Source organism: Saimiri boliviensis, chromosome 2 (genome assembly GCF_048565385.1).
Source record: "Saimiri boliviensis isolate mSaiBol1 chromosome 2, mSaiBol1.pri, whole genome shotgun sequence".
Lineage (NCBI taxonomy): Eukaryota > Metazoa > Chordata > Mammalia > Primates > Cebidae > Saimiri > Saimiri boliviensis.
The window spans coordinates 121,353,160-121,367,337 of record NC_133450.1 but is presented as its reverse complement, the minus strand read 5'-3'; the positions used below and the strand labels follow the sequence as shown (position 1 = coordinate 121,367,337).

Below are 14,178 nucleotides of genomic sequence, written 5' to 3'. Positions count from 1 at the left end.
TTTATTTAACAATAGCAATAGAAAACTAATACATGTAACACAGTCTCTTAGACTGGTGACAAAGATTCTCTCCTGTCAAAAGCCAAAACTGCAGCAAATTTAGTCTCCATCTTAATTGTCTTATTTTCATTTCTAAAATCAAACAATACATCATTCTACAAAGTAGAATGCGTGCTCCCATGAGCTGAGCAGAGGAGGTTAGGTTTATGAACAGAAAAGGGCTGAGGAAATCAAAAAACCAAAAACAAAAAGGAGATTGGTCATTTCAAAGTTACTTGTTAAGGTTAAGGCAGAGGGGACTTCCTTATCATGGCAGCTAAAACTGACCCATTTGAGAATTTGGCTATTATCTCTCTCTTGATTTCTCAGAAGATGGGATAAACAACTTCATCTTGGTGATGTGGAATTTCAGCATTTTGGTGTGGTCTATCAGGCCTGGTGAAGGAATATAGTCACACCAATGACCTCCTATGAGTTTTGTTCACACTCTCTTTACCTAACTCAAGTCACACGCTTCTGAACTCTTCTCAACCGGGCCCTGACTTTTGGGCTTCCTTGTTTGCCTCCACTTAATCCAGTTTTAGCAAGAGCCCTACTGGGTCAGTTTAGCAGAACTCCCCCACTCATGGTGTCTGATCAAATTCATTATCCCCCACCCTCAATTTCTTATCACCTTGGCCTGCCTTCAGCAAAAATCCTCTTAGGTCACTTTTGCCAGAATTCCCCTTACCCTTGATGTATCCTTTTAGTAATTTTTTAGCCACCACATCTGGCCTGTTTTATTTTGAATGAGCCATTGTGGCCTTACTTTTTGTTCCCCAACTTGAAGTATATGAAGGCTTTTGGTCTCCCTGGGATTGGGTGGAGGTATGAAAGTAGCAAGGGGTTAACTGTACACTGACCTGAGACCAGTTCAATAAAAGTGCACATGTTAAAAATAAATACAATATTAAAGGCATAAAAATAAAATTATGTGTAACTATGCATGTATGAATTGCTTTAATTTTAAAAAATGAAATCTTAAAATTATTAGAACTACCATGGAAAACACAAGATGTTCAGAAACCTGCCCTCCTTTAAGTAGTCCATAAAAGAAAGCTATGAAATCTTCTCTAAGAACCTTTAAGAAATTGTCTTAATCTTCTCAGGCTGCTGTTAATAAGAGATCATTGACTGGGTGGCTTAAAGAACAGAAATTTATTAATCACGTTCTAGAGGCTGGGAAGTCAAAGATCAATGTGCCTACAGATTTGGTGTCTTGGTGAGAGCTTTCTGATTTGTAGACAGCTGTGTTCTCACTCTGTTCTCACATATCCTTTCCTCCATATGTACTCATGGAAAGAAAGATCTCTCTCTCTCTCTCTTTCTCTTTCTCTCTCTCTCTCTCCTTATAAGGGCACTAATCCCATCATGAGGGTCCTACCCCATGACCTAATCTAGACCCAATTATCTCCCAAAGACTCCTGCTTCAAACAGCCATCACATTGGGGTCTAGGGTTTCAACACATGAACTGGGTAAAAGGAAGACACAAAGATTCAGTGAATAACAGAAATAAATCTTGGCCTAGTGTGGTGGCTCACACCTGTCATCCTAACACTTTGGGAGGCTGAGGCAGGAAGATTGCTTGAGGCCAGGAATTCTAGATCAGTCTGATCAACATAGTGAGACCCTATCCCTATTTAAAAGGAATGAAGGCCGGGCGCGGTGGCTCAAGCCTGTAATCCCAGCACTTTGGGAGGCCGAGGCGGGTGGATCACGAGGTCAAGAGATCGAGACCATCCTGGTCAACATGGTGAAACCCCGTCTTTACTAAAAATACAAAAATTAGCTGGGCATGGTGGCGCATGCCTGTAATCCCAGCTACACAGGAGGCTGAGGCAGGAGAATTGCCTGAACCCAGGAGGCGGAGGTTGCGGTGAGCCGAGATCACGCCATTGCACTCCAGCCTGGGCAACAAGAGCGAAACTCTGTCTCAAAAAAAACAAAAACAAAAACAAACAAAAAAAAGGAATGAAAAGTAAGATTAATAAAATTAAAAAATTTTAAAGGACAGGCCATGTGTAGTGGCTCACACCTGTAATCCCAGCACTTTGGGAGGCCGAGGTAGAATGATCGCTTGAGCCCAGGAGTTCAAGACCAGCCTGGGCAACAAAGCATGACCCTATCTCTATTTAGGAAAAGAAGAAGGTATGGGAGGAGAAGGAGGTGGGAGGAAGGGGAGTGGAGGAGGAGGAGGAGGAATGGTAGGAAGGGGGAGGAGGAGGAGGAAGAGGAGGAAGGGAAGGGGAGAGGAGGAAAAGGAGGAGGGGAGGATAAGAGGGAAGAGGAGGAGGAGAGGGAGGAGGAAGAGGAGAAGAGGAGGAAGAGGAGGAGGAGAAGAAAGAAGGAAGAAGAAGGAGGGAAAGGATGGAGAGGAGGAAGAGGGAGAGGAGGAGGCGAAGGAGGAGGAGAAGAAGAAAAGAACACTGAGAATGCTGACTGCTCTCTTTGAGGATATAAAGATGGGAGATTGGGAGGGAGTCTAGATAGGAGTGACTTCGGGCTTCTGCCTGGTCCCCCTTCCAATAGAAGATTAATGGTATCCAATGATCCAGAATTCCGTTGATCTGTCATTGTCTCCGTTACCCCTAGGTAACAGAGACTGATAAAGATGCAGGTGTCAGGTGGAGGAGGAACCTGTCTAGCCCGGTGGATATTTTGAAGGGAGCGACAGATACTACCAGAGATTATCAATTTCTCAAGGTTATTCTTTACCTGGGTTGCCCCTTCTCAGATTGCCTACAGAAAGGCCACCATAATAGTTTGGTGAGGGGCTAGAAAAAGGGGAAATGTGGATGCTTTCATGACTCATTCACAGAAATGTCCTTTCTAGTTCATCCTGGATGACTGACTCTAGCAAATATTTGATTACCAAAACTCTAGCAGTGTAGTTGGGTTTTCATAGTACTTACTGAATGCTCTTGAAGGGTACAAAAAATTTCATTCAGAATTTGACACATTTTGAAATGACTGTTCAGAAGACCTGCAAAGTTGTCTTTTGTTGGGGAAATGTGCATCTGCAGAGACTGTGCATTGACACAGACAGGCTTTCTCTGGTGCTCTCCCTTGTCCAGATCTAGGAAAGATCAAGAGTCTGACATCTTTAAAGGTCTGACAGAAACCTTCACCATCTATAGTTTCTAAAGGCTACTATCTGTGAGATTTCATTTGTTCAACAAGACCATTTTTGCTAGCCAGGCCTCTTCTTCTCCCCTCCCATAACCTGTCTTGCCACCATAATCTGTTTTGCCCAGATGTAGGCCCCATTCTTTCTGTAATCTCTGTAATCTCAAGGTGGTATAAAAGCAACCATTTGGCCATTTCTTTGAGTTTTTACATTTTGTATGACTCCCACACACGTGTGCATCAAATAAAATTTGCAGGCCTCTTTTCCCATTAATCTATGTAATCAGTTTGTTTTATAGACTCAAATTATCAAACATTCAAGGGAAAAATTTAAACTTCCCTACAGTCTCATCTTTCCCTGTCTCCCACCTTAAGAACATTATTTTAGTCCTTAAACCTCCTTCTAGGCTGGGCACGGTGGCTCATGCCTGTAATCCCAGCATTTTGGGAGGCCGAGGCAGGCAGATCACGAGGTCAGCAGTTCGAGAGCAGCCTGGCCAACATGGTGAAACCCCATCTCTACTAAAAATCCAAAAAAATTAAAATTAGTCGGGCATAGTGGCAGGTGCCTATAATCCAAGCTGCTTGGGAGGCTGAGCCAGGAGAATCACTTGAACCCAAGAGGCAGAAGATACAGTGAGTCGAGATTGCGCCATTGCACTCCAGCCTGGGCAACAAGAGTGAAACTCCGTCTCTCTCCTCTCCTCCCCTCCTCTCCCCTCCCCTCCCCTCCCCTCTCCTCCGCCCCGCCTCCGCCCTGCCTCGCCTCGCTTCTCCTGCCTCTCTCTCTCTCTCTCTCACACACACACACACCCATCCTTTTCCCCAAAGGCAAGGGAGATTAATAAATTAAGTTGTACTTTCTCGGTTCTGGTGAGAATGTACAAAGCTGAAATCATCTGTTTAGAAAAAAAGTTTGGACTGGACACGGTGGCTCGCACCTGTAGTCCCAGCACTTTGGAAGGCCGAAGTGGGAGGATCACTTGAGACCGGGAGTTCAAGACCAGCGTGGGCAACATAGCGAGACCCTATCTTTACAAAACTAAAATTTAGTAATGATGTATTTGTGTTGGGACCTCTTCCATGTTATATACAAAAATATCCCAGTGCCTCTCAGCCTGGGCTCAGAAAATTTCCTGTAGCAGATTAATCTGGAGTTTGGTTTAAAGGAGAAGCCAGTGGCGGCAAACACTCTTGATTATGAGAGGTATCTTTTCCTTTCACTTTTTCCTTCAGCTGCCCTAACTGCCATTCACTGGGCAGAAGAAATAAAGTGAACTTAGGGCAGATTCTTTCCTCAAGCAATGAGACTGTTACCCCTTTTGTCATGGCAATGGATCTGAGAGTCCACCTAATTCTCTGGTCCCGGATCTCACCATGGCCTGAGGCAAAAGAGTAGGGTAGCTTGGAGCTTGTGGATGAGGGGAATTACTACTGTGTCCTCTGTGTTCACCCAGAGAGAGACAGAGATCAGAACCACTGCGTCTCCCCAGCCAGGCCTCGTCCGACTCATGGGAAGCACATGGGCCTGTGTACTGGGGGTTCCTGGCGCCTCAGGGATTCAAGCAACTTTCACACCAGTAAAGGCGGCCCTGCCTAGCGCAGGCAGGACGCGGAGGTGGAGAGTTGCGGGGCGCCATGCAGCCGCCAGAGGACTCAAGTGCCTCAAGTCCCCGCGCGATGGCGTTCCGCGGACCGGGAAGGAAAGGTGGTCGGCCTGCGAGGAGGTGCGGACGGGGCCAGGAAGCCCACAGGCAGGGCGGGTTCCCGCCTCACCCGCGAGCTGCCGGCGTCCGCACCCGGCCCACCTGTCCCTGCCTCCCCACCAACTCCAGGGCCCCACCCAGATCTGCGCTCGCTGGGTGACCTCGACGCCCGGGCGGGGACCGAGGGCGCTCTGAGCTCCGTGCCCAGCTCCCGGACCCACTCCCGCTCCGAAGCTGAGGCCAGGGGTCTCCAGACAGGAACGACAGAGGGGCCGAAGCCCAGGGGCAGCCTGCTTCAGCCCTGGCCGCCGCGCAACAATGGCCCGGGGGCTGCCCGCGCCGCGGCGAACGCGGAGGAGCAGGGGCGCCCGGGCGCTGGAAGCCCCGCCCCTCGGCCGGCGCCCTGACAACGCGGGCGGGCTGGGCTGCGCCGCCTGCTCCCCGCCCCTCGGCGGCCCGCACCAGGCGGGGCCCGGGCTAGAGCGCTGCCGCTGCTGCAGCAGCAGCTGCTCTGCAGAGTGGTGGCCGGGGCCGGGGCCGGGGCCGGGGCCGGGGTGCCCTCCCTCCCACCTTCTCCCGCCATGAGCCAGGGAAGTCCGGGGGACTGGGTCCCCCTCGATCCCACCCCCGGACCCCCAGCCCCCCCCAACCCCTTCGTACATGAGTTACATCTCTCCCGCCTTCAGAGGGTTAAGGTAATGTGTGGGGAGTGGGCGTCGGGAGGACCCGTGGGGATAGGAAAATGGGGCCGTTTGAGCCCTGGCAAAGGTGGGCTTGGGGATCCTTGAGAAGGAGACTGCTGAGAGGCTTGCTGAGCGGGAGTCCGGGGATGCGCACGTGGGGGCGGCCGGGGGTGGGCAAGGAGTCCTGGAGAGGACGCTGCGGGCTTGGGCTCAAGACAGCTCGAAGGTGTGGAAGAACTGAATAGGTGGGGATGAAGGGCTGCAGGGGACCCAGGGGTTGGAGAGATGAAGGACGCTGGGGAATGCGGATTACATCCTGCGGAGGCTGACGGCTAGGACGGAGTTAGAGGCTACGGGAAGCCGGGGGTGGGGGCGGGGGCGTGCCGAGTTCTCCTCCGGGGCTTGACTTAGACCGAAGGCGTTTCTGGGCCGGGAGCCTGTGACCCTGTGCCCTTCGTACACCCCCTCTTTCCACTCCCTCCAACCCCCCTCCACCCCGCACTGCAGCACCTCCCGGTGGGGGCAGGGAGGCTGAGAAGGGGGTTGGCTACAGGAAGTGTAGCCGCGCCAGCCTTGGGGAACTGCGAGGTGGTGTGGGGAGGGAGTGTCCAAGGTTTCTGCTGTCATCACCTCCCCGGAGGCAGGCTCCAGGGGCTAGGTTTGTTTCCCTGCTCCTTCCCTAAGGCAGCCTATGGAGTCAGCCTGGCTCCCGGCAACCTCTCCCATGCGGAGTGGGGCCGAGCTCTTGTCTCCTGTATCCCCCAGTAGTATGGGATTGCTGTTGGGCAGTGCTAGAAACTGACCTCCGGCCTGAAAACTGGACCTCTCGGTATTTACAACCCTTTGCGTACTAGGCCCAAAGTGGAAAGATCTGTGCACCTGGTTTCTGTTGGGCATAGGAGCTATTTATGGAATAAGATGTGGGGGAGGAGGACCTATCTCTAACCTACTGTACATCAAGCACAGCACCCTGCACTTTCGCATGCATTCTTATTAAATCTTTTAAGTACTAGATGCATTTTATGACATTCGGTTTTATAGGTGGGGTAGGGACCAACTGAGAGATAGAAAAATAAGGTCCTTGATCCCATTAATTTTTTATCCTCTTGCCCTTATTGGTATCTTTAGCCCACCTTGGGTCCCAGTCCGCTCTCCTGTTCCCACACCACCTATCACCTGCAAGGGATGATGGCTGTCTGCTCCAGGGTCTATCCTTTGTGGGAGAGAGATGCTGTGGAGGCAACATATCCAAGCCCTAAAGTGGCATTCTCTCCCACCCTTTGCAGTTCTGCCTCCTGGGGGCACTGCTGGCCCCCATCCGAGTGCTTCTGGCCTTTATCGTCCTCTTTCTCCTCTGGCCCTTTGCCTGGCTGCAAGTGGCCGGTCTTAGTGAGGAGCAGCTTCAGGAGCCAATTACAGGATGGAGGAAGTAAGTGGGAGGTCAGCCTCCGGAGACCCTACTTCTCTTCCCTGCTGTCTATTCCCCTCCCCCTTTGAGAAGAAGAAAAGGGAGGATTCTGAAACTATTCTGTTTAACTTGGGTGAATGAGTCAGCCAAGCTCAGATCTGGTTCCCAGACCTCACCTGTAAGTAATGCCCTGATGTGTCCCAAAGTGGCCAGAGACCTTGGCCCCTTGGTCACATTCTATTTAAGGGTAAAAGAGAGGTGCCTTACTTCCCCGGTGCCTGAACCTGGGGGCGGTTGAGGGTTAGAACCACTGCTTCTGCTGATACCCAACCTTGCCCTGGTTAGGACTGTGTGCCACAATGGGGTGCTGGGCCTGAGCCGCCTGCTCTTTTTCCTGCTGGGCTTCCTCCGGATTCGCGTTCGGGGCCAGCGAGCGTCTCGCCTTCAAGCCCCTGTCCTTGTTGCTGCCCCACACTCCACTTTCTTTGACCCCATCGTTCTGCTGCCCTGTGACTTGCCCAAAGTTGTATCCCGAGCTGAGAACCTTTGCGTTCCTGTCATCGGAGGTGAGAATTCAAACAAACGGGGTCGTGAAGGGGAAGGGTGACAACTCTGGGCAAAAAAAGTCAGGAATGGGGACACTGGAAAAAAGAACTGGCCTCAAGTGGGGAGGGACTATTGGCAAATGAAATATAAATTACCACCATTAGTCAACCAGTCTTAGATTCGGAGGGCTGGGACAGAGAGGTATTAGAGGGAGTTCTGGTCAGTTCTCTAAAATGACAGCTGCTATAAAGGGATTGCCCCAGGGCAAAGAGCTAGCAGAAACTTCTCATACTGTTGAGAGAGTGGAGGCTGCAGAAGTTACCGCCCCTGGGTAAGAATGAAGTGATTCCTCTTCCTATCCTTTCCAAACCCCAGCCCTGCTTCGATTCAACCAAGCCATCCTAGTATCCCGGCATGACCCGGCTTCTCGTCGCAGAGTGGTGGAGGAGGTCCGAAGGCGGGCCACCTCAGGAGGCAAGTGGCCACAGGTGAGTAAGGGTCTCAAGACCATCTCCATGTCCTCCTGAAGAGACCTCCCTTTCCTCTCTCCTCAGCCTTCAGCCTTCTTCACGTCATTCCGCTTTTTTTCCCCCCAGGTGCTATTCTTTCCTGAAGGCACCTGTTCCAACAAGAAGGCTTTGCTTAAGTTCAAACCAGGTGAATAAAATGATAGTGAGTGGTGGGCTGTAGGAAAAAGAAGTTCCAGATTTGGGGAGGAACTCTGAAATAACCCAAGAAGTGGAAGAGCGGCAGGGATAGGAGAGGAAGGGAGGGAGACAGGGAACCTCCTAGCTAATGCTGATAAGTTGGGGCGTCAGAGAGAAAATTATCAATGAGTGGAGCAAGGCCATATCTCATTTGAGAACTGTCCCAGACCTCCATACTTCATGCCCTCTAGCTACGTCTGTGTACTAACCTCTGCCTTGTGGGGGTGGGGGTGGAAATGGGATTTAGGAGCCTTCATCGCAGGAGTGCCTGTGCAGCCTGTCCTCATCCGCTACCCCAACAGTCTGGTGAGTCTGAGTCCAAGAAAGAGTGGAAAGGGGCAGCACAAATCCACTCCAAATGGAAATAAGTGTAAACCGTTGGTGCTATGATGGGATGTGCATTGGGGGTGTGACCAGAGGTGGGATCAGGCCCTCTGCTCAAGGTGATTGGCCAGTTCCAGGGGGAAAAAGTAATGCTCTTATGCCCTCACCTGTTTCTCCCATAGGACACCACCAGCTGGGCATGGAGGGGTCCTGGAGTGTGAGTTCTGGTATTTCCCGGGGTGAGGGTGGGGTGCAGGGTCCATCAGAGAATTCCTGCCCGTCTTCCAATCTCCCGACAAGGTGAATGGGCTTCTTCATCTGAGGACCAAGAGAACTCTAGAGGAGATGCCACTTTTACCCTGATCTCCCCATATAATCTAGCGATGCTTAGATTAACTATCCCACCTAAATTGTTCCTGCTGTAATTATGGCTCCTATGCACTTATTTTCCCATGTTTCTGTGATTCTTCTCCCTCGGTTTTCCCTTCTTGAGAATCATCACTGCCAGGCATGTCCTTGCCTTTTTCTTCCATTACTCACACCCCCTCTGGCCCACAGTTCTTCCTCTGGTGTATCCATGCAGCTCTGCTCTCTTTCCCTACCGTATTTCTGGCCCTTCCTTGTATCTCCCAACTCTGTATTCACCCAGCTGACCGTATGGCTAGGAGTCTGTCCCTGTATCAATGGGCAGAACTTTTCCCACTCCCCACCTGGGTTGGGGGAGGGGAGTGGGGTGCGGAAGCCAGGGAAGGAACCCATAGTTAGAGATTGGTGAGCATTGAAATCTCTCTTCTCTTAGCCTCAAAGTCCTCTGGCTCACAGCCTCTCAGCCCTGCAGCATTGTGGATGTGGAGGTATGGCCCTCATCGGTGGGGTGGGAAAATGGACGTCTCATACCTCTGAAACCTTGGGAAAAGAGGGTGGGAGTGGTCATACCTCACTTTGAGGTTCTGATAAGAATTGTGTGTGTCTGTTTCAGTTCCTTCCTGTGTATCACCCCAGCCCTGAGGAGAGCAAGGACCCCACCCTCTATGCCAACAACGTTCAGAGGGTCATGGCACAGTGAGTGCCCCACAAAGTATTTCCTGGAGCAGTTACACAGGGCAAAGGAACCACAAGGCGGTGGAGAGGGGGCGAGGTGTTCAAGCAAAGATTGAGGAGCAGGCAGTGAGAAGGGCTCTTGGACAGCTGAGATGGAGGAGGGGAGATTTAAAGGGGCCTGATCAACTCTTCCAATCAGTGGGCCAGTCAGGAACGAACCCTCAGAAGTTTCTTCTGCTTCCTTCCCCTCCATCCCATTCCTGTTCATCCTGTAGAGCTCTGGGCATTCCAGCCACCGAATGTGAGTTTGTAGGGAGCTTACCTGTGATTGTGGTGGGACGGCTGAAGGTGGCGTTGGAGCCACAGCTCTGGGAACTGGGAAAAGTGCTTCGGAAGGCTGGGTAAGTGGTCTTGAAAATGGGAGTGTGAGCGGTGTCACAGAGAGAGAGGGAATAAGAAGTGGAGAAATGAGGAGGAAGCAAAATCTTAAAAATGAAAAAAACTGGGTAAAAGGATAATGGAGTAAATAAAAGGAAGGGGGGAATAAATGGAAGGATATATAATAAGTCAGCTGAAAAAAGTAAGAAGGACTGTTAAGGGACTCACTCAGTACATCTTAGAAAAACAGCAGCTGAACGTGTGCTGGTAGAACTCTTGGTACTGGGGCTAAAGTCCTGCTGGATGGTGTGTCCAGAAGGAAACTGAGACAGCTCTCTGCCTTCAACAATTCCATTGTAGGCTGTCCCCTGGCTATGTGGACATTGAGGCAGAGCCAGGCCGGAGTCGAATGATCGGCCAGGAAGAGTTTGCCAGGCAGCTACAGCTCTCCGATCCTCAGACGGTGGCTGGTGCCTTTGGCTACTTTCAGCAGGTAAAGGAGCTAGAACACAGAGCAGAGCAGAACCGAGGCTTCCCTCCAGGCTGATGTGTTCCTAGTGGCCGTATCAGTCACTCACAGTTTGGAGTCTGTAGATGTTCTAACAGCTGTTAGATGGCCATCCCCTGAGATCCACTGAAGATTCATTTTTTTAATCAAGCATCCAGTGCATTGAAAAGCAATGTTATCAACATCATGAGGAGGAACAAGGGAGAAATAATCAGTGAGGACTATAAATTTCTGTAACCACTTTAGAGATTGGCAAAAGTGGGGAATGATAAGACTTTATGAGGCACTGGGTGAGGGTCTTTGAAGAAGAGTCATGAAGGTTACGTGTGAAGATGACACGTAGAAGAAACATCACTGGACAGGTGAGGTGGTAGAGAGCTTGAGACCCAGATGTATCTGCGGGACTTGGCCAGATTCTTTTAAATATCCTATAGCTTTTCTAGGGCAATTTTCTCAAGATTCTTAGCAAGCCATGTATTTCTCAAGATTTAACCAAGTTCCTCGATCAACTTAAAAAGTCCTAAAGGATTCTTCTTTTTTTGAGATGGAGTTTCGCTCTTGTTACCCAGGCTGGAGTGCAATGGCGTGATCTCGGCTCACCGCAACCTCCGCCCCCTGGGTTCAAGCAATTCTCCTGCCTCAGCCTCCTGAGTAGCTGGGATTACAGGCACGCACCACCATGCCCAGCTAATTTTTTTTGTATTTTCAGTAGAGACGGGGTTTCACCTTGTTGACCAAGATGGTCTCCATCTCGACCTTGTGATCCACCCGCCTCGGCCTCCCAAAGTGCTGGGATTACAGGCTTGAGCCACCGCGCCCGGCAAGGATTCTTAATGCTTATGAACAACCAACAGTGGTCCCAAGGAGCTTTTTGATTGAGATGCAGAATGTGACTCTCAACATCCTCTGAAGGGACAGAGAGTGACCAGGTGTCTAGATTCCTTAGATTGAGATAGACTGTCTCTGAAAAGCGCTTCCCCTACTTGGCCTGTAGCAGAGCAGAAACAAAAATTCAAATGCCATGGTCCCACATGGAGCTGGGACAGCAGCCATCATCCTCGTGTTTTTCATAAGAAGTTATGCCAGTAACCACCCTTTCAACCTGTTGGACCAATTCTTCTACATAGGCTGAGTCAGAGAGAACCAGTTTGGCTAGCCTGGGGACCAGGAGTGCCCTCCGCTGGCATGTCAGAAACTTCATAGTACCTGCAGCATTCCTGAGGGATTCCCTTACATTCCTAGGAGATCCCTTTATGGGAGGGCTGTGTCACCACGTGACCTGGTATAGCTTGAGAAAGCCTATGACCTGAGAGAAATTCCAGGGATTCTAAAGAGTTTGGGGCTCATAGTTCTGAGGGGAGCAGTCACAGGGGTCACCCCATTATCTGCTGAGAAGAGGGGGAGCCAAAATCCAAAGAGCAGGAAGCAGGGTACAGGGTCCCCACATTGCCCTGGTTTCTTTTTCACACCAGGATACCCAGGGTTTGGTGGACTTCCGAGATGTGGCCCTTGCACTAGCAGCTCTGGATGGGGGCAGGAGCCTGGAAGAGCTGACTCGTCTGGCTTTTGAGGTACTGAGGGGTAGAGGGGGTACTTAGTGGCTATGCTCACCCCACTCCAGGAGGCCTGTTTGGTATGCTGTTTTCAGTAGCTTCTAGATAGCAGGCACTTGGTATCCAACCTAGGGCCACACTGCCTAAAACTGCAGAGCCTCAGCCTCTATGTTGAGGCCTAGCTGGGAACAAGAAGAAGGAAAAAGCTATAAAGTCTACAGTTCTGCAGAAAGGACACTGAGGGTCAGGGAAGGCTTGTGCACCACCCTTTCGGAAGAGGAGGAGACCGTCAGGCCAATCTGTGGGGCAGGGTGAGGCCATGGCGTGAGGAGAGAACTTGACTTGCATCCCTTTGTCTCCCAAGCTCTTTGCTGAAGAGCAAGCCGAGGGACCCAACCGCCTGCTGTACAAAGACGGCTTCAGCACCATCCTGCACCTGCTGCTGGGTTCACCCCGCCCTGCTGCCACAGCTTTGCATGCTGAGCTCTGCCAGGCAGGATCCAGCCAAGGCCTCTCCCTCTGTGAGTCACTGCCTTCTCAGCCCCACAAAGGCATCTGGGGCACCAGGGAAGGCACTGGGCTGTGAGGAAACAGGGTTAGTGGCCAGTGCTGGAGATCAGAACCTATGAGAAGTGAGGCTGGGAGAAACAGGCTAGAAAAAGAGAGGACAAAAACCTGGATTTGAGAAGTTAAACAGAGCAGAGGGACAAGATGTTTTAGTTCTGAGGAAAGAGCCAGGGGATCCTCTTCTCATTCTTAGATCTTTTCACTGTTCCCCGTCTCACTCTGATTTGTCCAGGTCAGTTCCAGAACTTCTCCCTCCATGACCCACTCTATGGGAAGCTCTTCAGCACCTACCTGCGCCCCCCCCACACCTCTCGAGGCACCTCCCAGATACCAAATGCCTCATCCCCTGGCAGCCCCACTGCTCTGGCCAACGGGACTGTGCAAGCACCCAAGCAGAAGGGAGACTGAGTGCCTCAGCCTCTCACCCCCTCCTCCTCAGGGCAGCGCCAGGGGCCTCCCCTAGGCCTCAGCCCCCATCTCTGCTCCTGTTTGAATTTTGTTATTGTTGTTTGGTTTTTTTTTTTTTTTAATGTTGATTTTAATTTTTTGTTTGGTTGATTTTTTTGTAAGAAACTATTTTATATATAAATATAAATCTATATCTATATCTATTAAAAAAAAAATGAAGTCCAGTCACATTGATGCTATCATTACTTTGGAAGGAGAGGGATGGATGGTTGTAGGACACCCATTGGAAGATCCCAAATGTTTCCAAGGTTCATCCTCTTGGCCACAGTTGGATGAATCTTCCTCACTCTCAGATGGGCAGGGCTCTTTCCTGTACAGAAATCTTACTGAGATTCCATATCCTCCCCTCCTGCTGTCATCTCTCTTATGTACATTTTAACAGACTTCCTCATGAACCTCTTTCAGCTCATTCCCTCTTGTTCTGCCCTCATTAGAGATTAAAAAATAGCTTGCTACCATTCCATATTTAATAATCCTACTGAGACTTGATTCCATCACTCCTAGTGGAAGCACAGAGCCATGTCTGTAAGGAACCAGCCTCCTCCCTGCTGGTCAGACCAGCCACACGGGGTTTCTCTGCTACAAGATGAGTAAGGACACTGAAGTCCTTTCTGTCCAGCGTCTTCTCAAAGAAGAAACCAGGCCCCCTAGAGGTACCTTGTCTGGACACAATTATGGACAATTAGAAAATTAGGCTGGGCACAGTAGCTCATGCCTGTAATCCCAGCGTTATGGGAGATTGGGGCGGGCAGATGGCTTGAGCCCAGGAGTTCAAGACCAGCCTGGGTGACATGGTGAAACCCTGTCTCTACAAAAACAAAAAGAAATAGAAAAATTAACTGGATATGGTGGTGTACACCTAGAGTCCCAGCTTCTTGGGAAGCTAAGATGGGAAGATTGTCTAAGCCCAGGAGGTTGTGGCTACAGTCAGCCATGATGGTACCACTGCACTCTGCAGTCCAAGCTATAGAATGGGACCCTGTCTCTAAAAAAGAAGAAAGAAAATTCGATCACTATCTCAGAGATCTAACAGATAAAAAAGCATCTTTCTATCTATAGACTTAAAGAGAGGCAGATAATTATAGGACACCCAGATAAGCCCTCCCAACACCAAGTCCAGGCT

General features: G+C 50.3%; 1 protein-coding gene across 2 annotated transcripts; it reads left to right on the top strand.

Moving 5' to 3' along the window:
• Positions 1-5,336: 5,336 nt before the first annotated feature.
• On the top strand, positions 5,337-13,112 carry LPCAT4 (lysophosphatidylcholine acyltransferase 4). Of its 2 annotated transcripts, XM_010346303.3 has the most exons (14): positions 5,337-5,567; positions 6,842-6,984; positions 7,309-7,529; positions 7,885-7,997; positions 8,106-8,166; positions 8,464-8,522; positions 8,723-8,757; positions 9,340-9,394; positions 9,520-9,602; positions 9,857-9,982; positions 10,320-10,452; positions 11,940-12,038; positions 12,385-12,541; positions 12,820-13,112. In XM_010346303.3, the coding sequence occupies exons 1-14, from the start codon at positions 5,454-5,456 to the stop codon at positions 12,993-12,995; spliced, it is 1,575 nt and encodes a 524-aa protein (XP_010344605.2). In that variant the 5' UTR covers positions 5,337-5,453; the 3' UTR covers positions 12,996-13,112. The 2 variants fall into 2 exon arrangements, with proteins under 2 accessions (XP_010344605.2, XP_039318847.1); XM_039462913.2 differs by lacking the exons at positions 5,337-5,567; positions 6,842-6,984 and adding an exon at positions 6,991-7,141.
• The last annotated feature ends 1,066 nt before the right edge of the window (positions 13,113-14,178 follow it).

Bases quoted from the DNA above. Each gene is read 5' to 3' on its own strand.
- LPCAT4 (XM_010346303.3), top strand. From the start codon at position 5,454: ATGAGCCAGGGAAGTCCGGGGGACTGGGTCCCCCTCGATCCCACCCCC. The intron at 9,603-9,856 runs GTGAGTGCCCCA...TTCATCCTGTAG, and splicing joins GTTCAGAGGGTCATGGCACA to AGCTCTGGGCATTCCAGCCA. The intron at 10,453-11,939 runs GTAAAGGAGCTA...TTTTCACACCAG, and splicing joins CCTTTGGCTACTTTCAGCAG to GATACCCAGGGTTTGGTGGA.